Source organism: Scatophagus argus, chromosome 21, assembly GCF_020382885.2.
Source record: "Scatophagus argus isolate fScaArg1 chromosome 21, fScaArg1.pri, whole genome shotgun sequence".
Classification (NCBI taxonomy): domain Eukaryota; kingdom Metazoa; phylum Chordata; class Actinopteri; family Scatophagidae; genus Scatophagus; species Scatophagus argus.
This window is the reverse complement of record NC_058513.1, coordinates 6,671,586-6,699,437: the sequence shown is the minus strand read 5'-3', so window position 1 is coordinate 6,699,437 and position 27,852 is coordinate 6,671,586. Positions and strand designations below refer to the sequence as shown.

Sequence of the window (27,852 nt, the reverse complement as noted above, 5' to 3'; positions counted from 1 at the left end):
GCCTTCCCTTTAAATATCATAAATATCACCCTGTGTCTCATGTGTTCTGATGAATAATAATAATCCACCTCCAGTCAGACTTAATGATAAGAGACATGACTCAATCTGAAATATTACTGAATGAACATCAAACAAAACAATAAACCGTGAGCAGATTTAAATAGTTTCTTCATATACTTTATTTTCTTTGGAAAGGGGGTATAACCAAGCATTCATATTACATATTTTTTTCCATATTTAAGCTCAGATGGCATACATACAAATGTATGGAGCTTAAAAGTGCAGCATTTCTAGTTTAATGGCATTTGTTCATCCTAAAGAGCCTTGAGAAGCTCTCTTGATACATAGGGATAAGGCAGCGAGGTACAGGAGCAAAGAGAGAAATAAGGGGATTATAATGCTCGATTGTCTCTGAAAAACAAAACTCGTTCTCAGGGCAACTGCAGCATCCAAGACTTTCTCCACTGGTACCATATTGGGTCTCACATCCAAATAAAAAAAAAAAAGCCAAAAAAAGCAAAGTTTACACAGAAAATACAACAAAACATTTTTTTTTTTAAATTCTTTTGACCTGGCAAAAATCTAACACCACATCACTACTGAGGTTTCACAGTGCTGTGTGCTCAGCTCAGTGGGAAAGACAGAAAAAAAAAAAATCCTTGAAACCAGTTCACTAGGAAACCACTCATTGGTCAAGTGCAACATCAGCTGTTTATGCGTCTTTCTGTTCAGGATGAAAAGGCTGATAAGAAGTCCTTTCACTACATTCACTCCCACACAGCCTATTGCGTGTTGTAATTCCCCACCAGATAAAAGAAAGGCAAAAAGAAAAAAAAAAAAAAAAAACCAACCCAAAAACAAAGATGGAAAAACAGAAAGGCAAAAATACTGACTGTGTTCAGGCTGGTAGAGCGGTTAACCCTGCTACTTCTGCTTATAAAACCGAAACAAATCAACCAAAACACATTTAAATACACAACCATACAAGACATCTATCGCAGAGGGTCCAATCACCTTCCTTTCATCCCTGAAACAAACCTGTTGCCATGACAGCTTCTTGGAAATACTGTAGTATTAGGAGCCAAGTATATCCTCCGTACAGTAAATATATAATGCTTATTACATGGTTCTGGGAGGAACCGGTAAGGCATGATTTACATTTAAAGACTGCATTAATTATGTCAAGCCACAAGGAATGTGTGTTTTGATACTGGTAAATAAATAGGGGGGGTGGGGACAGGGGACGGGGACGGGATCCATCAAGTGTTTGAGAAGCCTGGAAACTTGCAGTCACCAGCTACACTTTAAGTTTTGGTTTTTACTTCAACCTGCCGACCTTTTCCCCTCCTCTGTGTGCTGTAGAAAGACCTTTTATTTTTTTTCTTTTTTGCCCCGAAACCATTTTTCATTCAACATAAAAAAAATGTTTAAAAAAAGAAAAGAAAAAGAGGCAAAACACCTCACACCAAATTCCAAACGAGTCTCATCAGTTCATAATTTGGCGGCACCCCCCCCGACCCATTCTTCCATTTATATAACAATGACATCTCTGTGATGCAGTTATGTATTGGTGTTATTGGTGACTCAGCTGTCCACTGTTTGTTGGTGATTGTCTGGAGGTTAATCCTTGAGGGGAGTGGGGGGCAGTATAAAGACCGAGGTGGCAGTGGTTTGCATTGCAGTATAGAAGCTTTGTGTCACAAGTCTCCTCATGGAAGCATCTGACACCATCATGGAGGTCAGGAGGACTCTGAGTAAATAAACAGCTAGTCAGGAAAGGACTGTGAATGGTGTGACTGGAGGTCAGTTTAAATACACCAAGTCAAAGGAAGTGAGCCAATATGGTGATTTGCTTTCTGACTATGACTAATTAACTTGCTTATCTGCTTATTACAGTTAATCATCGTGACTGTGCAATTTGAAAGAATTCCAAAAATGCCACATTTTCCCAAAACTCAAATTTATATGCTCAAGTAGCTTGTTTTTTGGTGTTTTTGCTTTAAAAACCTTCAGTCCGCACTGTAAGGATAACCTAAATTAAAGGATCAACTTACTTAACTATGTGATGTTTGTGTGTCTGAGAGTCGCTACAAAAATCAAGAAATGCAACATGCATTAGAAAGATGTGCTTACAGTTAAACTGATCAAATACGCTGGTGTCAAACTTAAAATGCTGAGAATTAAACACACCATTGTGTGCGTAACTGGGGGAATGAGCCATTTGCTGTAAAAGCATGAACTGTGTTAACTTTGTCTATTAAGTTTTGTTGCAAACAGCCACACAAACACAATCTACTGTCATAGCCATTTTTTGACCAAGAGCTGCGGGCCTCCATCACGGCTGCCATGAGGTGCTTTATGTCACATTAAAATCCTACATACAACCTGGACTTAGAGAGCACAACAGCACAAGTTTATTCTGTTTGAGGAGGGCTGCAGGAGAGCTGGGACGAAACACGAGCAGATTACATGAGGTGTGTGTATGATGGGAGGAGATGTGTGGGGGCACTGGACCAGAGCGTGTCGTCGTCTCCTCCTTATAGGACAGTGCTCTCGGTGTCCAGGTCGCAGTCTTTGGGAAGAGGCAGGGAGCAGGAGGAGGAAGAGGAGGAGGAGGAAGAGGAGGAGGAGGTGGATGAGGAGGAAGAGGAGGCCGTCACTGGCTGCTGGTCTACAGCGAGCTCAGGGACCAAAGCTCGACTCAGCCCTTTGAAAGACATCGCCGGATCTAGACAGCGAGAGAAATGGAATAAAAGCAAGTCACACTGACAGCAGAGAGCAAACAATAGCTATCATAAACATCTTTCAAAGCTGCACTGGTGAAAATGTTTGTTTTCTAAGAATACAGAATCTTCACATAAAAATAAACTGAATAACATCAACTAGAAGAGATCAGTTCAGTGTCTATTTGTGTTAGCAACTTACTATGCTTTTCATGCACGCAGACATTCACACAAAACACAACATAAACATCCCATAAAGATGTATACACTGTTTAACAATGGCCATAATGACAAACATATGCAGCTTCATCATGCAGTATGAGAACATTTAAATCGGTTGCAGTTATGCCATCCCATGCAGCAGTGTAATGTTTTCCATAAGCTTAGACAGAGGCTGAGGCTCCACAGCGAAACCTCTGTCAGGTTGAACATCTGAACAGCAGGTGGCAGCGTTTAGCCAGAGACTGTGAGCGTAAAGCAACAAGTGGTGAAAGCATATGGAAAAAGTGAAGAGTGGCAAACCAGTTTCAAATTCACCAGCCGTGAGAGCAGAACCGTAGAGAAACATGAAGCTGGAAATCCCCAGTTTGCACGTGAATACAAAACTCTGAACGTGCATGTTACATACAAGCTGAATGGATTTTGTGAGCATGTACATGAGCTTTAGCTGGGAAGTTAGTGACAACATTCAAGTTACAAACATGCATGTCAGAGTTACACATGCGTCATAAAGAAAGACTTACAATAACTACAACAACTAACAATATAAAATGCCTCAAATAAAAAAAGAGAAAAAAACAGGACTAAAAGTGATGACAGTACATCTGAATGACTATAAATGGTGACTCACGATAAATGACGGCCCTGATATTAGATATAGTAGCTTTTCACTGTCACTCACATGAAGCACCCATTTCTGACATTAAATATCCAGTCTACATTAGATGGCTCATGAACTGAAGGTAAAGGTGGAAACCTGCCTACATGACCTATATCAGCATGGAGTGACAAGGAGATTCTAACCTCCCACAAATTCAGAAATGAAACAAATCATATTGGGCCTTTTCCATCACATTTCCTAAAAGGTTTTTAACCATTTGAGGTTTGACTGGTGCTCTTTGTTGAACAATCTGAACCGGATGAACATCATTCTCTTTCCGTTTGGACTACTTGCGGTTCACTTTCCCTCCTGTGGGTTTGTACCTTCATCTTTTGTCTGATTAGAGTAATGTTAAGGTCAGAAATAGGTGTGTGCCACAGCATGACGGTAGCATCAGGCCTAGATAAATGATATCTGGTAGAGGCAGCAGGCAGAACAAAATGGCCGTGGTGATGGGTAACAAAAGAGGCATAGCAAAAGTGAAGGTGCTGCTAGTGAAAAGGTCAATTAACAACAAACCTCTAACAAGTGAATCTTTAACCTGTGGAGGTATTACAATGCAAGACTATTAGAAAGAGAGCACATTAGTATTCAGCAGTGAATAAACAGTAAGAGCAAAACAATCTGACATGCTGTAATAACATGAGAGATGACACTCACCCATCATCTTATAAGCAGTGGCACAGATGCCATTGGTATCACTGGCCGGCGCAGTGGGCTGGGGTGGTGGCGGGACACTGGGTCTGCTCCGGGGTTTAGGGACGGGCCGTGGACGGGGAAGGGAGCCTGACTGGTAGGGAGATGGGGACGGAGGAGCAACTACATCCTGGGTGGTAGTGGAGGGCGGAGGGGTGTCTGGAGGGGTCGGGGTTCCCGGAGGCGAGGAGTCTGCACTCTGTTGGTCGCCGCTGGACCGGCTGAGTGATGCCGGCTGCGTTGGAGGGCTGGCCTGCGTCGGGGGCTCTGGGGGTGGATGACTGGGCGCCTGGATTGTGGTCTGGTTACTGGAGTGGCGTCTGGGTGTGGCACATGGCTGCGAGGTGGACGAGGTGGGCGAGGTGGGTGAGTGGCTGGACAGGGGTCTGGGAGTGGGGCTGAGCGACTGGGAGGAGCCTGAGGAAGAGGCGTGGTTCGCTGAATTACACGGCTGGCTGGGTGGAGGGTTTGGCGGTTTTGGAGGGGCAGGAGCTTGCTTCTTGGTCCCTGGAATTTGAGGTGCATGTTGTGATTATTGGTAGAAAAGAAAAAATAACAAACTGTCCTGCAGTATACATTCTACTTCAATCTTCAAAGAGTTGAGAGTAAGATCCACACCGCTCATGACGCTGACAGGTTAATATGAGGCTGGAACTAACAGCCAGTTTGGTTAGCTTAGCATTAAGACTGAAAATGGGTGTAATTAATGAGCCTGTGCAGCCACTTAGTTTTGTCCAAAAGAAACAAAATCTGCCTAGAAGGTTTGTATAAGCTTTGCAAAAACTGAAAAATAACAACAATTATTCACCATTTTCTGAAAACTATTCTTCAACTATTTCTTTAAGAGGCAAAAAGCAACAAAACTGGGAATCAATAAATGGTAAAATAAAGTGCGCCTGCAAGCCTGGTCTGCGTTCTGCCTTCAGTCTGATCTAAGGAATCAACACATTTGAGCACAGAGATAAACTGCTGAGTGCATAAGGTCTCATGAGCCCATCTACGAAGAATAGGCTAATAACAGCTTAGCTATGCAAGAGTTCAAAAAGGCTCAAGAATCAATTCTCTGTTTTAAAAGGTAGTGAGTGCATGTGACAGTGAAATTAAAATACAAGTAGTTCGGTCTGGAAGCTATGTGATGGATTAGCTGTGAGTGTGGGGAGGTTTTAGGAGCAAGAGCAGCATATGATGATTTATCATATGGATTAACTCTCTTAGGTTCTCATAAAAAATGGTCGGAGATCTTTTTCAAAATGGAAAAAAAAACAAAAAAGTTGCCTTAAACTCAATACCCCTTGAGATCTGTATGACGGACAAAAATTATCCCTATTTGAACTAGATTATTACACAGACTCTTACCTCTGCGTGTCATATGTGGACTGGGCCCCATGGATCCAGCTCCGGAAGTCCCAGTACCCAGCTGGCCTGCAGCCTGGCCCCCTCCTCCAGAGCCATTCCTCTGGAGCTGAGGGGTCTGGGCAGGTGTAGAGTCACGTAGCTTTGGGTTGCTTTACAGAAAAAGGAAGAAAGAAAAGAGAGTCTTCTAAGGTTATACAAGCTTTCTGAACCCTGTGCTGCTTATACAACACTGATGAATGTTTTTTTACTGAAGGCTGGAGCTTTTAAAATGGATACATAAGAGATTTTAATTGCAACCTTATCCACCATGTTGACTGCTTACAAATCCAATCTGGGTGTCTCATCTAAATGCACCTTCCCAACAGAGTCTGTAGGACTAAAAGAATGTTGGACTGAATAGTGTTATCTGTCTGGATATGAATGTTGTCCTTTCACCAGCTAAATCAAAGACACCCTTCAGTCGTTGCATAACAGGCACCAGGCTTTTCAAAGCAGTTTGGGCCAGTTAGGGTGAGGGTCCTAGCGATTCCAGTGATTGAGGAAATGAGCAGGGGGATGGGAAGTCAAGAGGCTATGAGTGACTGTTAACAGAATGACAGCAGCCATTGTTGCTCTGTGTCTGTGGGCTGAACTCAGGCAAGTCTGCATTGCTGGAACTGGTGGTGGTGTAAGAAAACTTGTGGTTTTGCTACAGAAACAACAAGCTGAAGTACAGTGACCACGAGAAGAGTCAGTGTCTGCAAGATATCAGTAAAACATGCATTAACAATCCACTATACTTCAAAAAGCTGATGAGGCTGACCTCATCCGGCAATCACGTCTTCCTGTAACATCACCATTAAAAAGTATAAAAGCATTTGTCTGTCTGTCTGTCTGGCATGCTGTGTCACTCTCCACCAGCAGCAGAGATGCAGAGAAGCAGCCCTTACCTGAGCTCCTCTGTATGCTGGGCTAGAAGCTGCTGAGCGGCTGCCAGAGCAGCCAGACCCTGCGCCAAGCTTTGTTGGGAAGCATCAAGCCCTGAGCCCCCTGAGGGAGCTTGTGGCTGGGGCTGGGGCTCAGCTGAGGGCTGGGGGACCTGCCCGGCCCCGTGCCCCTGCCCTGGAGCCTCTACAGGGGGCAAAGGAGGCTGGAAGGCAGGTGAAGTGTGCTGCTTTCTACCTAAGGTGTTACTGCCTCTACGGAGGGTGTGGTCCGAGTGCTTGTTAGGGGCGCTACACAGAGAGACGAGGGAGACGGTGAAGGGGAAAAACAAAAAACACCAAGCTTTGATCAGAAAGTTACAGATTAGACCAGGATAAAGAATTACCAGAAACCCAGAGCACAGAGAGTCATTAAAACAGTGTTAAGGATCATATTGTAAGGATTCTATTAAAGCTACCCCAAAATATACAAGAAGCAGATGAAAGGAACCAGAAAAAGCACTTGGATTAAAGCCAAAATCATTTACAGAGCAATTAAGTGGGGTAAGTGACAAATGTTGTGGCCCAGAGAAACCTTGGAAACCAGGAGGTCTACTTGGTAACGGTACTGAAAAACTCCTGCTTGATTACTTGTCTTTGCGTGTTGTGTCGTTCTCTGGTCCCACCATACTGACAGGTCTCTTCCTCTCTATGGTGCCACAGTCGTAGTCAAGATGGTTGTTGTGGTTGGATGCAGGTGTAGGCATCGCAAACATGCCGGACACGTTGAAGTCCACCTCTGTGGAACAGAGACGGAAACTGTTATACTGCTACCCTAACCTTAACCCTGTGGAAAAGCCCCTGTAGGACAAGGGAAAGAGATTTAAAGTCTTAAATGTGCCTGAAAATGTCTACAAACTGTGAAAGCCTAAGATATAAGGACTATAGACAAGCTTGAACAGCTAGATAAACCATGAGAATAATGCATAATGTTGGACCGAAGACATGATAACACATAATTTACAGCCTAAGACATGATGTACAGAATTTTAGTTTTAAAGACGTTTTCCAAGACATAACAAATTCCTGGAAAATAGTGTTAATGTGGGGCCATATTTCTATCGTCTTCTTCTCATTTGATTTGGTGTGTTTTTGACATAACTCAAGTTAAATTAAGGAATATATAACATCTGTTTTCTCTGTTTTCATGGTAGCCTTTAAGCTGACCTCCATGGAACCACCCACAGTTTGAGACAGATTCTAATCTTTGTCCTTGGGAGCCTGATTACTGCTGACTCTTTATTTCTTTCAGGACCGTTAATATCAATAGCATTCAACGTGCATCTCTGGCGTGAAATAGGCTGCAAAGAAAAAAGAAAGATAAAATCTAACTGAAAACAACCGCTGCAGAGGAAACCCAGATCCTACCATCAGGAAAGAACCAGTCCGCATGCTGGATGATGGGCTCTATGATGGCCACCACGTGCACAGAGGTAGCTGCAGCCATCTCAGCCAGACTCCTGGGTGGACACACACAGATGAGCAAAAATTAGATGCTTTTCCAACATAATGAGCAGCTGGAAGAAGCTAAAATAACAGATTGTCGACTGTAGAAGTCTTCACCACCCTATGCTGGGATAAATGCTCACAGAGATTATTACATTCCCCTTGTTTCAAACGATAACTAACGTGATATTGTATTAGCAGTATTATGTTCCTCTCAATTGCCTCTCACCCCTCAGTCTTGGCCCACAGCAGATTGGGCCCCAGGACAATGGCGATGTTACTAGGAGTCATTTTGTTCACCTCACTGTCCTGAGCCAGTTTAGATAGAAACTTCACCAGATACCTGCACAAAAAACATGGGGGTTAATGAGTAAAGGTGGACACAATGAAGCAATGCTGTCATTACCTTCTTCTCAACTAACCTCAGGTTGGTTTTGTTGTTCTTTGGTAGCTTATCACATACAACCCAGAGTGCCTGGAGCCTCTTGTCTGGGTCTGACACACTGGAAAAGAGAGGAAGAAAAAAGAAAATAAAAGATGACTGAAAGCAGGACACATTCTTAGTCCAGTCTCCAGATGACCAAAATTAAATATCCCACCATTCCTCACTGCTGTACAGTGACGGATCCACTTAATAATGATAGATTTTATTCCTAGTAAGAATGGTATGAGCCTTGCCTGGATGCCTGGATCCATTCATCGTAAAGCTGGTAAGTCATGAGAGGTTCAGGGAGCTCCCTCAGGTAGGACTTCAGTGCTCCTGAAACAACATATTCAGTCATTCTGAATATTTAAGAAACAAAACAAATATATCAAATATATACAGTATATATTCACTATATTCGACAGTCAAACTGTTTAGTGAGATTTCAAATACATTTGTGAAAGTTGAAATCAGTCTGTCATCTGATGTCATCTCAGAATCTACATGAATACTTAATATAACACACAACCGTAAGTTTTTGGATTACCACACTAGAAATTGGAGAATTTAAGTAAGTTATCAAGAAACAAAGCACAGAGCACAAAAATGGCTCTGGTTTGGAATGTACCAGCGACAGCGTGGGGGTCCGAGTAAAACTCCTCCAGTTGCGACGTGGAACAATCCAGTGCTGCCTTTAGCTTCTTTAGCTTGGATGCCCCTGCTGCGATTCTGAAAAGACCCTGAAACACAAACACACACACATAAAAACCAATAAACCACAGTAACATCACCATCGAACACTCACACGCACTTTCTTTACACTTATTTACAGATAGGCTCTGTATAAATCCACTACATGAACCCCCCCCCCCCGCCAGCTGCACATAATGAAACCTTAAAGCAGGCAAACAAACACACCCACCACTCACAGCACAGCAAGCTCTTTACTTTGACACATAAACAAAGGCTGTCTTCACACTATAATGACACAGAGTGGACTCACCAGGGAATGAATAGGGAGACAAATAATGTGCTTTGCAGTTAACACTTGCACTCTCTCTAGCATGTACACACACAGGAATCTGATTTATGGACAGGAGACAAGTAGATTCTATTGTATTCTACTTTTATTTTGGGAAGGAGACATCGCAAACATTTCATAAATCATCGCTGCAGAATAACAGGGGGGTGGTTTCTTTGGAACAGCATTACACAAAAGGAGTTTCCCGTGTTTACAGTTTGTCTGTCCGCCTTGAGTCTTAAGATGTTCATGTGGATAAACAATTTACATCTTGATTTCAATTATTTCAATGACCAGTGGAGCTGCTAATCGCAGCCACAGCTCCATGTGAACTTTAATGAGCTTCATCTGCACTTCTTTTACTTTGATGGTGACTTGGTTACTTTGACTGTGCAGTGAATCAGCTTGGTGTTAGATAAGAAGTTTGTTATCATTTAACAGATTGGGCACAGACATCCCCTCCTCTTTGACTTAACTTCCTTACCTCTTCCTTCATGCCAGTCTCTAGAAGCATCATGACACACGCCTCTATTGGCAGCGCAATCTCCCTTCCACTCCTTTTCAGGTGCTCATCCAGCCCAGTGCCAAATGCAGGCTTCTCCGTCCACGACTCTAAACACACACAGAGCAATTAGTGGAGGGGATTGCTGTAATTAATCAACGCTCTCCCCCTCCATTATTAATGGCTGAAGTCCCCTTGAGCAAGGCACCAACTGCTCCCCAGGCACCTGACATGGCAGCCCACTGCTCCTGTGTGTTCACTGCATGTAGTGTTGTTGTGTTGCATGTGTGTTCAATCAGTGATGGGTTAAATGCAGAGAAGAACTGGTGTATGTAAAAATATACTGACAATAAAGTTTAAAGTTTAAGATTAATAGTGAGAAGAGAGGGGCAGCAATACACGAGTTTAATTTCATTTGCATTCTTTCAAATCTGAGAGTGTTGATGAGGCTGTTGCAGATTATTTGTATGACCCATCTGTCATGCTAATATGCCAAAAAGCTGGCAAAGGAGAAGTGAACAAGCCTAGTGCTCATCTGGATTGCAGGTTTCTGGGTCAGCTCTCCCAGCGGCCAGTTCCTAACCAGTCCCCCCCAACCCTCACCCCCCCACCCACAGGGTGCCATCAAATAATAATCACATGCTCTGACCCACCGTCGCTGTGTTTGTGCTAATGTGTGAGTAAACAGGGAGGCAGAGGGGCGGGGTGGGCTTGCAAAGCCCAGGTGGGTGTGATATGAGGAGGGGTGGGGGCTTGCGTCTGCATGTGGAGTTCCTGAGTCATCGCCACATGCTGGGAGACCAGGCTTGTCTGGTTTAGACCACATGTGTTTAGTACTAGGGGAAAAAAAACAGCTTCATGCCTCCAAGAGAAGGCAAAAACCAAGTGAAGGAGCTAGGAGAGGAGACATTATGTTTGCAAAAGGAAAGTTAGATTACTTTCAGAGAAGAAAACTGGTGAAAAACAAAAGACTGTTCTTTAATATCTGGGCCTTGTTGGTGGACTTCAACAATTACTGAACTGGAACAACTTCTGGCTGTCCAGAAGGTAGAAAAACAGAGCAGAGTGATATAATTGAAAGGTACAGTAGCTGGTTTCATTTTGCAAGCCAATAGGAAAAGTGAATAAGAAACTGCTTCTCCTCCCAGCAACTTGTCAGCACACCTTTGGGCAAGCTTCTCAAGCTTCCCCAGTGTCTAACAGGAAAAGGTTTGTTTAAAGGGACACCAAACAACACAGAGAGCAAAGAAAAACAGGGGCTGTCGCTCGGAAAGAGGCACACGTGCATTCTCCAGGAAATACGTAAAGAGGTCCTATATCATGCACCACACAGAGCCCTCTTGTATGTGACTCCTTTTTTAAACAACACTGCAGTGTTTTGTGTTAAATGGCTGTGTGTGTATAAAGGCATGTTTGCATGTAATATTACCTTGCTGTGCCTGGATGGTTGGCAAGACATTCTCCAGAACAGTGAGAGACTTTCTGTGGTAATCAGCTTGAGCTTCTAAGAGCTACAGAAACAAAAACACACACACACACACAGACAGAGAAATAGTTTAGGGAGGGTGACTCGAATCAGACAGGCAGTAAAAGACATGACAACAAAGTAAATAAAATGACTGGCCAAGTCTCTGCTCCCCAGTTCCACTGCAGCTGTGAGTGTTCCCACAAAAAAACATGTTTGGCCTGTTGACACGCTGTACTCACAGTTACGAAGTAGCAGGCATAGTCCCCTTCTTTTGAGAAAAAACTGTACATGTCTGCAGCGAGTTGATCCTGGGCAATAAAGAAAGGAATTTAAACTGTTAGAGTGCTGAAAGATGATAGTCATAATGTACTTACTTTCTAGACCCAGTGACAATGTAATGTGACATTAAAAACGGCTGTCAGTGAGAACTCTTGTTAATTTATAAAAGACCCTCTATTTCCACTACACAGTGTCATCCATCAGATGAGTGTATTTCAAGTGGCACAAGAACGGACGTCAGCGGTCAGCTAAGCTGCTCGTCTGTGCTCTATGTGAGTCACAAATCCTCCTGCTGTTGCCAAAACTCTGGGAGACTGGGAGGGAAAACTTGTGAAAGGGAAACACAGGGCTCTGTACTTCCTGGACAGAAAACCCGTCACATCAGGCGGCCGCTACAGACTAAAACTCAGCAGTGATTCAAATAGATGCAAACACACGCAATGAGCTGACAGGGCACTTTCAGGGATTTGTCTCCTCAGTAAATTGGGTCAGAGGGCCCAGGGGTCTTGGGAAGTCAAGTTGTTGCCTCCCCCAAAGTTTACACCTCTGAGGTCTACTCATAAGGTCACAAATGACCTCTGGCCTACATATCAGTCAAGATCAAAGGCACCATCTCTTCCGACAGCATATGAACCAGGATCAGAATAGAAACTACAGCAGTAAGAAAATATTTATACACTGGAATATTGCAGTATTTTCTTTTGTGAGACACCACTGATTGTCAAAAACGCTGTACCAATTTTGAATAGCTTATATGTAAAGTTTCATGGCTCTGGTTTATTTTATGTTCTGTTTAAACACCCGACAGAGAGAGCAGCAGTGTTGTAATCTGTCTTCAACTATTTGACTCTTCCACTTCCACTGTCAACTGAGACAGGAAGCACATATCACTACGGCACACACAAAGAACAAACTATGAAACAATATACTGCCTTGTTTACAGTATTACAACATTATATACTGCCTTCATCTATTAAAAGCTTGTTGTCTGCATATGGTGACATTAAACCAGTTTTATTGCCAAAATTTTCAAAGGCTCTTCCATGACATGGCATAAATGTGATCTTAAAGCAAATGACAGGCAGTACAAGACCATAATGAAGCAATGTTTTTACATTAAAACATCTGAGTCATCTATTTGCTGGTTACCTTGCAAAGCTCCATTTTGTTCATGGCCTCATCCATCTCCTCCTTGAGTAGGTCAGCCTTGGCCGTCAGTGCTTGAGTGTTTGTTCCTGAGATTATTGATTTGGTTGCCTGCAACCATCTGAGTTTGGAGAGACAAGGGAAAATTGGATGGAATGAATTGAGTCTACCTTTGTGGTATAGAAAGACAAGACATGCATAATTCAGAACTAATCTGCACAGAATCAGTCGTGGAAGGTCAAATCTTGTTCCATACAAGGGTCTGGATGCATCCTCTGACGTGTGAAAAGACTGAGCTGTGTACAAACCTTGCTCTGGCAGAATCATAGTCCAGCACCAACTTGGCCAGTTGTTTCCTCTGCTTCAGGATGTTGGGAATGTCCACCTACAAAAATCATATCCAAAACACACACACACACACACACACACACACAACTTCAATAAGCCTGAGAAGTTAGAATGACAAAGATGCTGAGATTGTTATTCCTGGATTTTTCCCTACTAAACAGAAATACAAGTTTGTGATATTTGTCTTGCAGTATTTACTCTCATTTTACTTTGTTAAGTTCATGAAGTCTTTTACACTTAAATGTCAGAAACTATGACAGCAAGACACTGTGAATGAAGATCTTGGCCCTGCAGAGCAGCTCGTTAGGAGTAACAACCCCAGCAAGTGCAGTTGTACAAGAAACAACCTGAAATGTAAGGTTTACAGGTACAAAGATGCACATGACTGATAAATGTCAGTTACTCATGTTTGGGAAACTTGGTAAAAGAAAATGGTGGCAAACCACAGTATATAATGACAAGGGGAAAAGACCTCATGTTTAGCTAACGTTACCAGGATTGGCATCAGTTTGTTTGGACTTCTCCAACCTCACAGGATCATTTTACCAAAACGGGTCAGTGTGGAACACTTCAGTCCATGTCCGGTCCATGTGATCTTCGCTTGAAAGCTCGCGTGTAGACCGCAATAACTCTATTCAATAATCTATTCCACTAATATTAGACCAAAGAAAGCAAATAATAGGGGTGTGACTATATTTAAAAACAAGCCAAGAGCTATGAAAGAATTTTAAATATTTAATTTGTGTTTAGTTGCTGTTGCACTCAGAATGTGTGTGGTTTCTTACCTCTGCTAGCTGGCTGAGGGGATCCAAAACGTCCTTCTCTATCTGCAGCTCATGTTGCATCAGTTCTGATGCCAGGCGGTTCTCTGCCTCACCGCACACTTCCATCATCTTCCTGTTAATGCATGCATCAGCACAAAGACAGAAAAGGGCGTTAAAATCACAACATAATCTGCCTAGTCACGCTTATTATCTCTTCAGCACTATTAGGTGAGGATGTGACATCTTCTGCATTCTGTGTGATCACACATCTTCCTGACAAGATGTAACAGCATACAGGGATGACAATCTGGGCCACCAGCTCTCCCTCTGTTTCCAATCAATAGCTGAAAGCAAAACCAGGTCATTGTAATGTCATCATTTCTAGCTGTCCAAAGCCAGGGGCACACACTGACCTGGTGACATTTGAAGAAATTGGGGTCTGGGGCCAACAGAAACAGAAAAAGATCAACACTGTCTAAGCTGATGGTAGACATGAATGCATCACATTTACCAGCAGACAAACTGGTGTACTTTCCCTTCCTCATTACCACCAGACAGACACGATTTGGAGACTTTCTAGATCCTCAACTCCAATCTGCCTGGTCGAGTTTTGTGTGTTGCTCTCAATCACAAGGAAAGGGAACTACTGAAAGTCCCACTGACAGAAAACCAAACTGAGCAGACTGCTTGCCCTGAAAAGATGGCCTCATATTTCACACTCTCTGGGGTGCATCTTCTCCATTAGCAACAGTTGCCAAGGGGGAGCAATTGGTTATATAGTCTGTCAATCAATCACAAACTCACCCTATCAAGGAGTCTTCTCCCAACTGGTTTCCGCCTTCAACCATTGCCTGGGACAGTGAAGTCAGGGGAAGCTTTTTCTGTGGTGTGTGTGTGTAGATGAGGGACAAAACAAGACAATGATTAGACTTGTATTGAAACATAACAGACTTCAAAACTATACACATGCAAAGAAGTACAAATTTCTATACAATCGCTTCCTTATTTGACATTGAAACCAATGGAAATTTTCAAAACTTTCCATTGTGGAGTGAATTCACAGTCAGGAAAGAGGAAGAGAGCTTTCTGAGCAACAGAGGAAAATACAGATTTACCCAGAAATACAGGATTAAAGATGCAAACAAGGGAAGTCAAACATCTATCACGTGACAACACCGGGGCTTACTTTCACAGCTACACATTTGTGGAAAACATTTATGAGAGTGCAATATCCTGTTTTTAGCCAAAGAATCCCAAAGATAAAAGCGTCGTGCGTAGTGAGTAAAGATGACAGATGCCTGAATGGGAAATGAAGTGGAGAATCAGAGAGGTGGAAGAATTAATCAGTGGTTTTACCTGACCATTTCCTGTATAGAGGCGTGGTACCGACTGTAGTGCATTTTTGGGTGTTGTGGGGTAGAAAACACAAAAGACAAATCATGGTCTGTAGGCCTACTGTGGACACTTTGAAAACAGTGAGAACTGAAAATCTGTGTGGGAAGTTATTGCATTCTGGGACAGTTGATTGATCTGATAAGTTTCCTTTGGAAGGCTAAACTGGAGCTACAACAAAGGTTTCACTGTAACAACTTGATGTCTTACATGTCTCTTCTCTGCATCTGCACCGATGTGTCCCTGCAGACATGACACCATCTTCTTGTGTGTGTTATGGGACACCACACGCACCAGCTCCATGCGCCGTTCAATCTGTGCATAAAACAGGACATGTTAAGGAGAGACAGCAAGTAACCTCTATATACAAGTCATCCCAGAACAAGGTGCAACAATTTAAAAGCTGCAGGTTAGATGACAAATTTGTTTTGCTAAAAGTTTCTGAAAAAACTCCCAGACGGACAGCTGTCCACAGCTGTGGACAACACAGACACGTAGTAGCTCTGTTTATGATTCCTTCTGGAGTCTGCTTAGAGGACACTTTATACACGTGTTCTGTAGCTTGTTGCAGCACAGTGGACAAATTCGTGTGGTCACAAAAAATGTATCTGCACAGAGCCAATGCGTACACTGTCTGATGACGAAATTTATGCCACGTGAACCCCAGAGCACTCGTCGACACAGAAAGTATCATTTCAGCTCAATGCAAGCTTTATTCTTATAACCTCACACACTTAGACTGGGACTTCATTGTGTCATGTTTGTATTTTTGCTTAATCTCAGGAACGCAAATGAGATTGTCTCCACAAACCAACACAACAGTGTGCCTGCGGTGTCGATGGCTGATGAGGTCCAGTTCCACGCACCGACCACGGCTTGAGGGAGTCAGCGGTCAAAGGTCATGCGTGATTGATAAGGCTGGTCACTTCGGAACAACGCTGGAATGTTATCTGTGAAACACATGACTCATCGGAAGCGTCCCTATAGCAACGGCCACTGGGCTGCGACCGAAAGCAAGAGGTTCTTCAGCTATAAAAAGGTCTTTTTGATTATACAAGCTTTCTCCTGTGTGTGAGCCTAACTACACAGATCCACTCTGTGCTTTTAGCCTGACAACATATAATACTGTCATTGAAGGGAGTCACAGCTATTCTGGCTTAAAGACAGAGGCCAAGTGAAGCTCTGTAGGATGACTATTCACTGTCCTTGTCATGCCAGGTGTCTGACTGGGACAGTGTCAACGTTAGGCTGGCTGTCACTACCCCATGAATAGAAACGGATGATTACAGGTTACAGTTCAAGTCTACTTAGTGCGATGATGTAAAAAAACTGGTTTATGTTGGCAGCGCTTGTGAGAAAGCCAAATGCAGGCTGCATGCACTAGTTCCACACAGACACAGGTGTGTCCTCTGTTCCTTTCTTATTTAAATAAAAAACAAAAAACAACGAGAGAAAGTGGGAGTCTAATTGTCTCAAAGGGACAAACATGTAATCGAAAGTTGGCACAAACAACGTTCCAAATATAAATGGGAACACTGAGATCTAGAGGGCAAAATGTGCAGAAATGAAGGGAGACAAATGCAAAGGGAGGATCAACCAAATACCAGACAATTGTGTTCCAAAAACAGAACGGAGTCGGAACTCAGGAATTCCACTGCAGACATCCGCCTCCATACGCCACCCCCCTCTTCTACTTTCCCTCCCTCTGTTCTCGCGCTCTTACGTCATTCCCGACCCGTGGTGGCCCCAGGCATTCCCAAAACAGCTGGGTCAAATACAAACTTGACCAAACACGCACTCGCACACAGAAACGCTCTGCTTCCATAGACTATAGGCTTGGGAACACTTAGCAGACTCAGCCCAGTTAGTACCTGGCACAAAACAAGCAGGGGATTCCCCTCCCTGTTCCTGTGTGGGAGTAGTGGAAATGTTTGGGTTACATGGCACTGGGAATATTCTTCCTTTCATTGTAACAAACTGGGGGTTGGATGAACAATGCCATATACACAAAAAATAAATATCATATGTAAGGTGGGGGAGGACCTGGGCCAAAAGGCAGACGGGAGGCTGGGTGTGTTTTCCCTACTGCTATGTGATGATGTCAACACACGGTCAATCCCAGGGCACGTCACTGAGCAGGGAATCCCAACACCGAGGGGGATAGATGAGGACCAAGTAGACAGGGAGGGTCTGAATGAGTGTGTGCCTTTGTTTTTGTTTTTTGGTTCCCAAGAGCAAGGATGTTAACATGTCTGGACAAGTCCAGAATGAACAAAAATAAAATAGCATGACACATTAATTGGGGAATTAAACAGTGAGTCACTGTTGGCAATCAAAATACTTATTATTTGCATTGGGGATTTGTGACAGGGGTGTTTAAAATGGCTGGCTGCAACCTTACAAAATGCCCTCAGTTTTTATATCTAACTGCAAGGGTGTGCTCAAGCAAGCACCCTGGTGTTTCTAGAGTATTTCTGGTGGTACCCCCCCCCGGTGGATGAGCTGCTGCGAGGGATGGACAGCTGGCACAAGAATGCTGGGTGGCTCTCTGGCACCCTGTAGGACCAAAGTCAAAAAAGGGCATGAGATTAAGAGGCTAAAAATAAGCCAAATGCCAAGGAATCACACCTGAGATATAAATGGAGTCAAATGAAGGGAGCCACTGAGTGACCACACAGTGTTTTTTCTGACACGTATGGGAGGGGAAGTGATAGAAAATCCCTATCTGTAGTGGAAAGCTGGGATAAGAGCATAGCTCCCTGGACAAATATTCCTAGATGGCTTTTCCATGAATTAAAGGATAAACTAAGAATTTTTGTTTTGAAGTGAGGAGTAACTCAGCCATCTCAGGAATTAAAGGGGTCAAGTGAATTCTCCCTCCATCCCTCACTCCCTTTTTCCTTTATCAGACAGCAAAGTTCCTATGAAGTGAGGGACAGAGCCCTGCCAAGTCTTGCCAGCTAATTTCCAGGGAGAAGGCAGAGGAACCGTGAATGTCAACTGTCAGCCTTAACGTCCTCTCCTCTGAAAAGTTCCTTAAGCGGTTAGTCACCGCTGTTCACTTGTCTACTTGCATTACAGCATGCTGGCAATGAATCACACTCTGACGTTCTAGCAGTCACTCAATTATTTTTTTCCCCATGTAAAAGTCCCTATCACCTGAGAAACAAAAGGTGCTGTTTGTATATTTATTTAAATATTTATTTTACATAAATAATATATTTAATATGATATATGTACATTTTATCTTATTTTATTTTATTTATACTGCCTACAAAAGAGGTTGATGATGTTTAAAGAGGGTGTGGGAGAGGAATAAGAACAGTGGCTTTGGGTGTTCTCATGGAGTAATGCAAAGCCAGCAGAGTTTGTTGTAATGTCTATGACACCTCCCATTCAAACACAAAGACAATCTTCATTGCAGGAATGTCTTTGCTGAGCAGCAAGTATTTTGTCCTCGCCAAGCCTGCACCAACACATGCACATTTGTCACTTATAGAGATATATCCACAACTACAATGACATTCTTTTTTTTCCATTGTTCCTGGCTGATTGAAATGTTCAATATAATGTGATGGTGGTTAGTTTTCTAAATAAAAGAACAGCTGACAAAGTGAACACCATTCTCGAGCCTTTGTTGTCAATGCAGAAGCGCTTCTCAATCATACGTGTCTGCAGAAGTCCAAAGATTTGCAGATCTTAAATTCAGCACCAGCTGAATTCACTCATTAGCAATCTTCAACCACACAGAAGTGATGTCAGCTGCTGTTTGGGTGGCATGAAGACTTGCATACTTTGGAGACTTTGTCAGTACATGGTCAAGATGCTCTTTAAGCTTCAATCTAAAACTATACTTAGCATGTTCTGTTACGTGTTTTGGTTTTTTTTTATTTGTTGTGTTATAAAGTGTAGAACTGATTGCATTTCTGTCAATTTCAGTGTTCAGTTCTGGCTCCTTGCTGTATGGGATGTCAAAAGCTGACCTTTTTGCATTATTTTATACAGAAGTGTTTGGGAGGATTTGTGAAACCAAGTGATTCGATTCAGAAGGGAGAAAAACCTGATAACTGCAGCCTCTGCCTAACTCAAGCTGACCGTACCAGTGTTAAGAGCTGGTCAGAGCTCTGTAGTCACATTAATGATTTACCTGCAAGAGGTCATCGCTGAGGACTTCTGTTTTCTCCGCTCTGTGGGTGAGAAGACAAAACAACAGAGAGTGCAGAGGTTAGTGCTGACAGACAGTGATAGCACATAAGCATCTGTACTGCAGCACAGTGCGCAGTCACAGTGAAAATATCTGCCTGATGCCTGTCCTGAAAGGCTGGTTTCCATGTTGAGTCTGAACAATAAAATAGTGGCAGGTACTGACCCGGGCATCCGTGGGAATGTTTTAAGAACGGGCGGGTCTCTGTATTGAGTTGCCATGGCTTAGTAACAGACCGGTATCCAACAAAACAAAACAAAATGTCTGCAGACCACACAGCTGCAGCTGCTTGAAGTGTCACAAGCTCCAATGATAGCTGATGATATTAAATGCTGAGACGCTCTTACGAAGGCATGTTTCTGTTACTCAACAAGTTTTAATTTCCATGAGACACAGTTAGCTGGGCTCATGTACTGTCATGTACAGTCCTGCTCTGTCTCAGCCTATTAATAGTAAACTAATAGTTGGACTTGGAGAGGTCAGACAGATTAGATTCACTTAAAGGGAGAAGGCTGGGAAACACATGGCCCAGCTCATACTGCTTATCAACACCTTCACACAGGGATGAAGGATTCTGTGGCTACTGGAGGGGAAGGCATCAGTGCAGTCACAGGGGCGGTCACTGGAGACAAGCTGAACACTATGGTTTTAACTGCAGCTACAAGGACTCATTTAACAAATAAAGTTATGGCCAGATGCTGGTGTGGTTGAAAGCAGACACTGGCTGTTTTGTTCAGGTACAAATATTACATTCTGAAGGAAATACATCCAACTGGTGTGAATGCTTCATGTGTTGCAATAAAAGCATGGCAGATGTAAATGTGAATCTGAACAAAACAGGAGGCGTGACATCTAACAGGTCTAATGTGAATGGAGGTAATGAGCAGAGCCCCAATAATATGCCCCTATTCCCCCTCACTCTCACGTGACTCTATCGTCAAACTTCCTGTTCCTCTTCCTCTTCACAGTTACCCAGAATGAAGACCGTGCAGGTATTTTTGTGCCTAACTAATGGGTAAACTTCCAGCTTTCTGGCTGAAGTGACCTGTAGACAGTTGCTTGCCTGCCTTTTGAGTAACTGGAGCTCTAAACAAAGGCTGTGCCCTCTCACAAAAACTGCTCTCTTTGAACTATAGTAACCTCATCACAGCTGCTTTCAATTACAATTACAAAAACAGAGGCTGAAAGAAACTGACAAAGACTGACAGAGAGGGGATAACCATTTGGGGGGTTTTGAAGGAAAGAAACATAAATAGGAGATGTTTGGGGCTGGGGGCTTAAGGACGCCTAAAGCTGTCAAACTGTAATAACCTAGAAACTGAATACGAAAGGAAAGATTTTCATTGGGGAAGAGCCATAACCAAGTCGGTGAGGTCACACATACAGAGAACCTATAACCCACAGAAACCTGCAAACTAGACATCCAGCTAGCTGCAGGGAAAAAAAAGAGTGATTATAAAGCCACAATAAGAAATCCATGTTCTGGTGCATTCTATGTGCGACAGAGCTCTTCATGTGGTCCTGACGAGTGCCTAATCTTAAAAACCAGACTGCTCGTCAAGCAGACTTATCCTTTGTTGAACACACGGTTATGGATCATACACTGCCTGTGAAAACTGATCATTCAGTATGTGTACATGCACACAAATAACTTCCCCCATAACTTTTGTTTACACTGGAGGTGCCAGCACAGTTATGTCCAGGGTGACTGTGACAGAGTACAGCACAAATACCAACAGAACTATACAAGGAAAACTGAGCTAGATATAATTATATTCTGCTTACTGACGTCAATATGAACAAGAAAACTTGGTGAGAGGGTTTATATGACACTTGCAAATACTAACCTGGTTGTAATTCATTGATTAGACCACATGCAAAGCCTTTAGAAGTGCTTGTAAAAGCAACACTTGTGTGAATCAACCCTAAAAAGCACTGCGTCACAGAGGCAAAAATAGCCTGAGTGCAGCCTCGGCAGAGCACAAACAACAACAAACAAAACAATAATTGTTTTGCCGGCATCAGCTGACCGAGAGTGATCAGAGCTGACCCCATCGTGCCTCACGGAAGCAGCAGCCGTTGGAGAAAGTGTGTCACTGTGTACTGCATGTGACTCCTTAACAAGAGGTTCTCGTTGCACAGCCATGGCCACTGCATCAGAATGGTAACCATGACGATCTACTATCAAAGTGGAAGGGGAGTAAGTGAATACTGCAGCCATAAGCACAATAGAGCGGCTGTTACCAGCCACTCAACACAATCAGCGTGCTGAGAAGCAGGGAGGGTCTGCCTCTTACGGACGCAACAGTTGGCAGCTTAAGGCGAAAGGTAATGGATACTGGACCTAGATGAAAGCAGCTGGAGAATAACTGAGTGACTCAGCCCATACAAAGTCTCTAATGTGAGCTGATTATGTGAGCTGTTATACTAACATCAGGCCTGGACTAGAGTGAGCAAAACACAGAGCTAAAGGTAAAAGCTGACAGACTTTTCACCAGCGTGTACTGATGTGGAGTAAAGATCACGCATCATGACAAAGCAGGACGTTTCCATCCAGGTGGAGGTTTATGTCCCAGTGTTGTAACATGATGCATGGTTTTGCCTACACGATAACATTTCAGAAAATAGGGAGAACAACTTCCTAGAACACCCCATGATATCATGATTTAGCTTGTTTTGTTGTATTTGTTTGTCTATAATTCACTTTCATTTGATTTGACAATTGATTAAGCTCTAGCATCGTGAAAATATATCGTGAAGTCTGTTACTAATCACAGAAACTTTTTGTCACTGTTTGTCCTGATCAAATCTCATGACTCAATATGTTTTTCTATTTGACCAATCTATAATTTGGATGAAAGCAAACACAACTTTGACAGAAAACAAACAGCTCCGCCTGAGAGTTCACTTCTAACTCTAGCAGCACCACAAAGCGATCCCAGCTGACGCACCTCTTTGTCCTCGAGGCACAGGCTTGGTGTGACACGGGAAACGCCCAGAGTCACCTATCCTTGTTAATTCAACAGTGACATTTCACCGATCCCTGCGGGTTAAATATCTTTTCAACACAACTCCCTCTCAAGAGAATCAAGGACTTCCTAATACAATAGGTCCATATTAGACTGCAAAGTTTGTTGCTGTTACATATGGCATCAAACAGGGTAAAATGGTGCAAATGTTTACAGTGCAGGTGAATGATTAACACAGAGGATAGGAGGAAAGCTCAGATGAAAACTTTACACATTCTGTCACCTCTCTCACTTGAACTATTTGTGATTTTGTTGACCCCACTTTAGAGATTCAGAGTTGTTGTAAGTTCATGTCTGTACTAACTGACTGACTGATGTTACTCAGGTGTGGAAAAGTAACTACCTTAGAACCCAAATAAGCTCAAAGTGATGCAGCAAATAACCCCCGCCCCCACAATGCGATCTGAAGATAATGTCATCAGTCACCTAAACTGGGATTAAACAAACAAGCTGCCGTGGTGTATTAATTTGTGAGCTTTAACAGTGATTCAGACCAAAACTAGCCCTGCTTTGGATGGGGCCTGTTGTTCATGAGTGAGACAATGAAAAGCAATCTTGCAAGTCCAGCCTAAGAGACTAATGTGTTTAAAGGCTTATCAGACACACACTCTGCAAAACAACCTGTCAGACACCCACACAGGATTTTACAAGTCTGGAAAGTTATCACTGCCGCAACTACTGTATCTTTCATCATAACAATCGCAAGGCAACACGCATGTGAGCCGGCAAACGTAGTGACTTGCCAGGTGATGTCACAATGTGCTGCTGATTGAGCCCATTTCAATTTTTTTTGTTTTGTTTTTTTTTTACCATATGACTGTGCTGTGTTTGGTCAGATACCCATGCTTTGGCACCCCCACTGCACCTAGAAACAAAAGAGGGGTTTTTTTTTTTCAAACACGGCTACTATCTATATGAATACAGCCTTGGAGGTGCTGTTACGGTTGAACAGAATCAGGCAAGTGTCCTGCCTCCCCCGTCCCTTTCCAGTCTTTATGCTAGGCTACCAAGCTGTAGGCTACAGCTTCATAATAAGCCGACACATATGACAGTGAAAAAGCATATTACCTAAAATATCGAACCAATGTTTTAACAAGCCCAATAGCTTCTTTCATAAATAATATAATCATTTTCTACAACTCAGCATAAGCCAGGTGGGACACCTACACTACAAAGCATTGCAGAGGGAACCTTGCATGAGTGACAAAATGTCAATCTGAAATGTTTGCAACCAACCAGCAGAATGGCTTCTATTAAATGCTACTAGCTAAAAATCAGGACAACAGTTCAAGCAGCTAAAATAAAGTCAGATACAGGTTTTGTCAGTTCTCCTCTGTCCACACTCTTTGATTGGACCATGTGAATGAGAGATAATCAAATTCCTTTCTCAGCTGACTAAAAATAATCCTATCTAAGGCTGATTTCCAGACAGTCAGAGGGGATGTCATTTTATCACAAGCAAAACAGAAAATGATAACTCTAACATCACAAGTACAGTTCAAAATTCTAACCTCACACTCAGTCTAAGGAGCATGATTGTTAGTTAATCTATGCCCAGATAATGTAGCTTCTGACACCCTATTCACGTTACTTCCTTTAAAAGGTGTTACAGTCTGCCCACATTAACCTGAAGAAAACATGCATGGGCAGGGATCAGAGGGTTCAGAGGTAGCAATGTGAAACAAGTTTCCACAGAGAGCTAAAAACCCTCACCATGTTCCTGACATGAATCATGCTGTTTTTGTTTCCCCTGTGCCTCATTTTCACCCTGTCCCTCTACGTCAAACTCCCAAGCTTTCCCTCTCCTCTTCTCTAGAAGGCAACAAGCACGACTCTGGGACGCAGTTTCCTGTTTGCAGAAGACGAAGGAGAGATTTCCTTAGAGCGGCTGCTCGCTGGACACAGTGTTCTGCTTTTGCACAATCACAGGAACCCAGGGGGCAGCGGAGAGGGCCTTTGCACTCCAAACTTGTGCACATGCAGATAAAGAAGGAGGCACAAACCAGCTAATGGACAAAGCAGAGTGCGTTTGATTCGCCCATATCCAAACGCTGACAGATCGCTCATTCAGTACGGCATGTGTAACAGCGTGTGATTAACCCCACTTGTGCGTACAAAAGAACAAGCAACTACTGCAGACGCGCACACACACACATACAAATGTCTGTTTTCTGCATTACACTCTCTCCAAGTCTAATTTACTGCAGTGGGGAAATTATGAGTATTCCAGCTGCCCTGCTTCTCCTGGTCTTGAATTTTGGCAGGAGGAACATTTCTTTTCTTTGTAGACTCTGTTGATGGTATTACCATCAAATTAACACTGCAGGGATGGGAAGAAGGCAAATTACAGTGTGTAGAGCATCACTGCCAAACACTCTAGTTCTACAAGTCCCTTTAAAGTTCCTCTGATTTGTCTGCTTACCCGTGACTATTTTCATTTTTCATTAACTTGCTACATTTATGAATGAGACAATTTATCATGTGGTTTTTAATATGACATAAATAACGACTCATGCACATTAAAGTTATCAGAGCCCAAAGTAATATCTTAAAAATGTTTATTCCTCAGATTAGAGGCCAAAACATCCTGTTTTAAACAATTAACATTTATCAATAAAGCCTCTGTTTTTCCTCCCGATGGTTTATTTTTTGCTGGCAGCATCAAGTTCTTCATCATGCACTCCTGCAGAAAAGGGGAAGCAACTCATGACATATTAACATGAAAATATTTCTGTTTTTTTAATGGAGAAATGTATTTGTCAACACTGCCTCTGCCTATTCAAAGGTGATACATTATTGTTTCCAGCCTGTTGGTAGTTTTATCTGGTACCATCCAGCACTGGGAGCACCCACTGTCCGCCTGAGGTGCCAAACACTGCCGACACCAACAAACACACACACAAGAGCCAAGCTCTCATGATGAAAACATCCTCTGACAGGTCTTGCCATCCTGTCCACACAAGGCCAGGCTGAAGCCATCCCTAATTTAGATATCCAGAGGGACACTGTGTGTCATCACACAAAGAAAACTGGCAGTAGTTAACAAGGCCAAAGCAGTACAGAATGCAATGTCATTGTCCGGATTCAGACTCTTTTTCAAAGGGTAGGTCCATTCACTTAATGGCTTAGACACCACAGGGTGTTTTACGTTCAGATGGAGTTGAGACAGACAGATCCTTATCATCACTTACACACATTAAGTTGTTTTATATGTTTTAAATTTGATGTCCGGTTGAAGCTGGGCGTCTACTGTTTCACAAATGGAGAGGCTCTTACTGCCACATTCTCAGTACAAAATGAAAGTTAACCTTCCCTCAAAGTGCAGAGCAGACAACACTTGAACTGAGTTCTCATCATTTTCTCTGCAGCTGACGTCTGGACTCAGCTGCACAAGGGTAAGTGAGACCAGACATACACCAGACAGGACAGGTCTGGCCCTCGTTTTGGATGCACCAATACACTGTTATAATTTGGCATCTGTTATCAACCTCGCAAGCCTCATCAGTGCAAACCCAAAAAAAGATATTTTTAACTGTCTATAGCTGGTATGGGGAAAAGTTTTGCGATCTCTTATCTTACGCCACAAAAACGTTGTAAAGTTTGAACATCTTACACAGCAGAATCAGTTCCCATACAGACATGTCTGAAATCCTGTTCCACTGGAGCATTTATAGGAAGGCTCTTGCAAAAAAAAAAAAAAAAAACAACATGTTGACAGTACAGGGAAACCTCTGATAGCCATACTGCCTTCAAAAATATGTGTCGGTGCATCCCTAACCTTGGCCACATGCCTTACTCTATGTTTTCCAAAGATTCTCCTGGCATTTCTGTTCTTTTACCCAGGAGAAGATGGCCTTGCATTGAAATAAAGTGTGGAAGACCGAATGAGAAAAATGCTGCTGCTGTTTATTTCCCACGCAGCAGTCTTAACACTGCGTACATGGCTGATTCCGTCTTTTGAACAGGACATCTGGTTGGGTTCAGACAGCAGCATTACCCCATTCAGGCTTTGTTTATACAGACGGTGTCATAAGCAAGGCTGTCAGGCATTAAAAGCAAATGATTCATTCATCAGAGTCCTACATGTCAACACAGACAACCGACTACACTTTTGTATTAGCTCATGTGAGGTTTTTTTTTTCATTTCAGTGTCATTACTGCTAGAAAACAAGTTGAGGAAAAGTACGGCGAGTGGTTAAAAGGATATCAGGTCAGAAAGACCAAAAGAAAAAGGGTCGCCTAGTTTGCTGATGAGCTTCAGTAAACAGTGCTGACTTCAATACTTGCCTGCCAACTGTTTGATTGGCGAGCTGTTTCATCCGATTGAACTGCTTCTTCATTTTCGGTCCCTTGCCAGTTTAGCCTTCCGAATTTACGCTTCAAAGTTGGGCTTTGGTTTGTCATGAAGTTCACAGGGTCTCTCCCCCGTTTTAATTTTCCGAGCTGTCGCTATGACAGGGAGCCATTGAGCCGAAAGCCAATTAAAAATAGTTTGTAGCCTCGCTAGCCCCTGAGCTAGCCTTTCCCAAGTGGAAATTCTAGAGATAAGTTCCCGTTACTGGCGACGGCATGATCCGCGAACCTCCTTTTTTTGTTTATATCCGCACATTAAAGCCCCGCAGTAAGCCGCGACTAACTTTCACTGGCTCCAGCGGCTTTTCATGGCTCTTCTCGGTTGTTGTCTTGACCGTTAGCTGAGGAGCTAACGTTACCGAGCTGGATAATCCGTCGACCGCTTTTTTCCCAGAGCGGAGCAGGGAGCCGAGTGAACAGCAGCCGCAGCTCACCTCTGCCACTGCCAGCACGCAGAGAGAGCAGCAGGAAGTAACGTTAGAGCACCGCAGCATCTGCCACACAGCAACACCTCCCCCTGGACACTGACAGGAGGAGGAACCCTTCTCCAGATGGAGCATTGTGCTGATGGAAGAAAAACAAAATCATTGCAATAATAAAGTGCCGCAATTTAAAAAAGAGTACTCACTTTAGATTTAAAATAATGCATTCATAATGTTGCTTAGCTTTTACCTTTATTTGTAGTGTCCACACAGAATACGTAGACGATACCTGTAATTAAACTTGTCAAAATTATTGAAACACATTAAGTACAGGCACCTACTTGATGTTGTTTTATTATTGTTATTATTAGTTTGGTATATAAAAGTTATATAAGCTGCTATTTTGCATGACCACTTTTTGAGTGAACTCATTTCAT

General features: G+C 43.0%; 1 protein-coding gene across 5 annotated transcripts; it reads right to left on the bottom strand.

Moving 5' to 3' along the window:
• Nucleotides 1-161: 161 nt before the first annotated feature.
• Nucleotides 162-27,523, bottom strand: arhgap17a (Rho GTPase activating protein 17a). Of its 5 annotated transcripts, XM_046377745.1 has the most exons (22): nucleotides 26,928-27,522; nucleotides 19,555-19,594; nucleotides 15,618-15,722; nucleotides 15,372-15,404; nucleotides 14,820-14,896; nucleotides 14,037-14,148; nucleotides 13,212-13,288; nucleotides 12,907-13,024; nucleotides 11,718-11,786; nucleotides 11,440-11,521; nucleotides 9,993-10,120; nucleotides 9,116-9,227; nucleotides 8,742-8,823; nucleotides 8,486-8,566; nucleotides 8,293-8,406; nucleotides 7,986-8,077; nucleotides 7,209-7,356; nucleotides 6,585-6,869; nucleotides 5,656-5,804; nucleotides 4,264-4,806; nucleotides 4,123-4,144; nucleotides 2,598-2,728 (listed from the first exon to the last, which is right to left on the bottom strand). In XM_046377745.1, exons 1-21 carry the CDS (start codon nucleotides 26,978-26,980, stop codon nucleotides 4,140-4,142), a joined length of 2,505 nt encoding a protein of 834 aa, XP_046233701.1. In that variant the 5' UTR covers nucleotides 26,981-27,522; the 3' UTR covers nucleotides 2,598-2,728; nucleotides 4,123-4,139. The 5 variants fall into 5 exon arrangements, with proteins under 5 accessions (XP_046233697.1, XP_046233699.1, XP_046233698.1 ...); XM_046377741.1 differs by lacking the exon at nucleotides 4,123-4,144 and having other exon boundaries at nucleotides 162-2,728; nucleotides 26,928-27,523; XM_046377743.1 differs by lacking the exons at nucleotides 4,123-4,144; nucleotides 26,928-27,522 and adding an exon at nucleotides 20,537-21,258 and having other exon boundaries at nucleotides 162-2,728.
• Nucleotides 27,524-27,852: the final 329 nt, after the last annotated feature.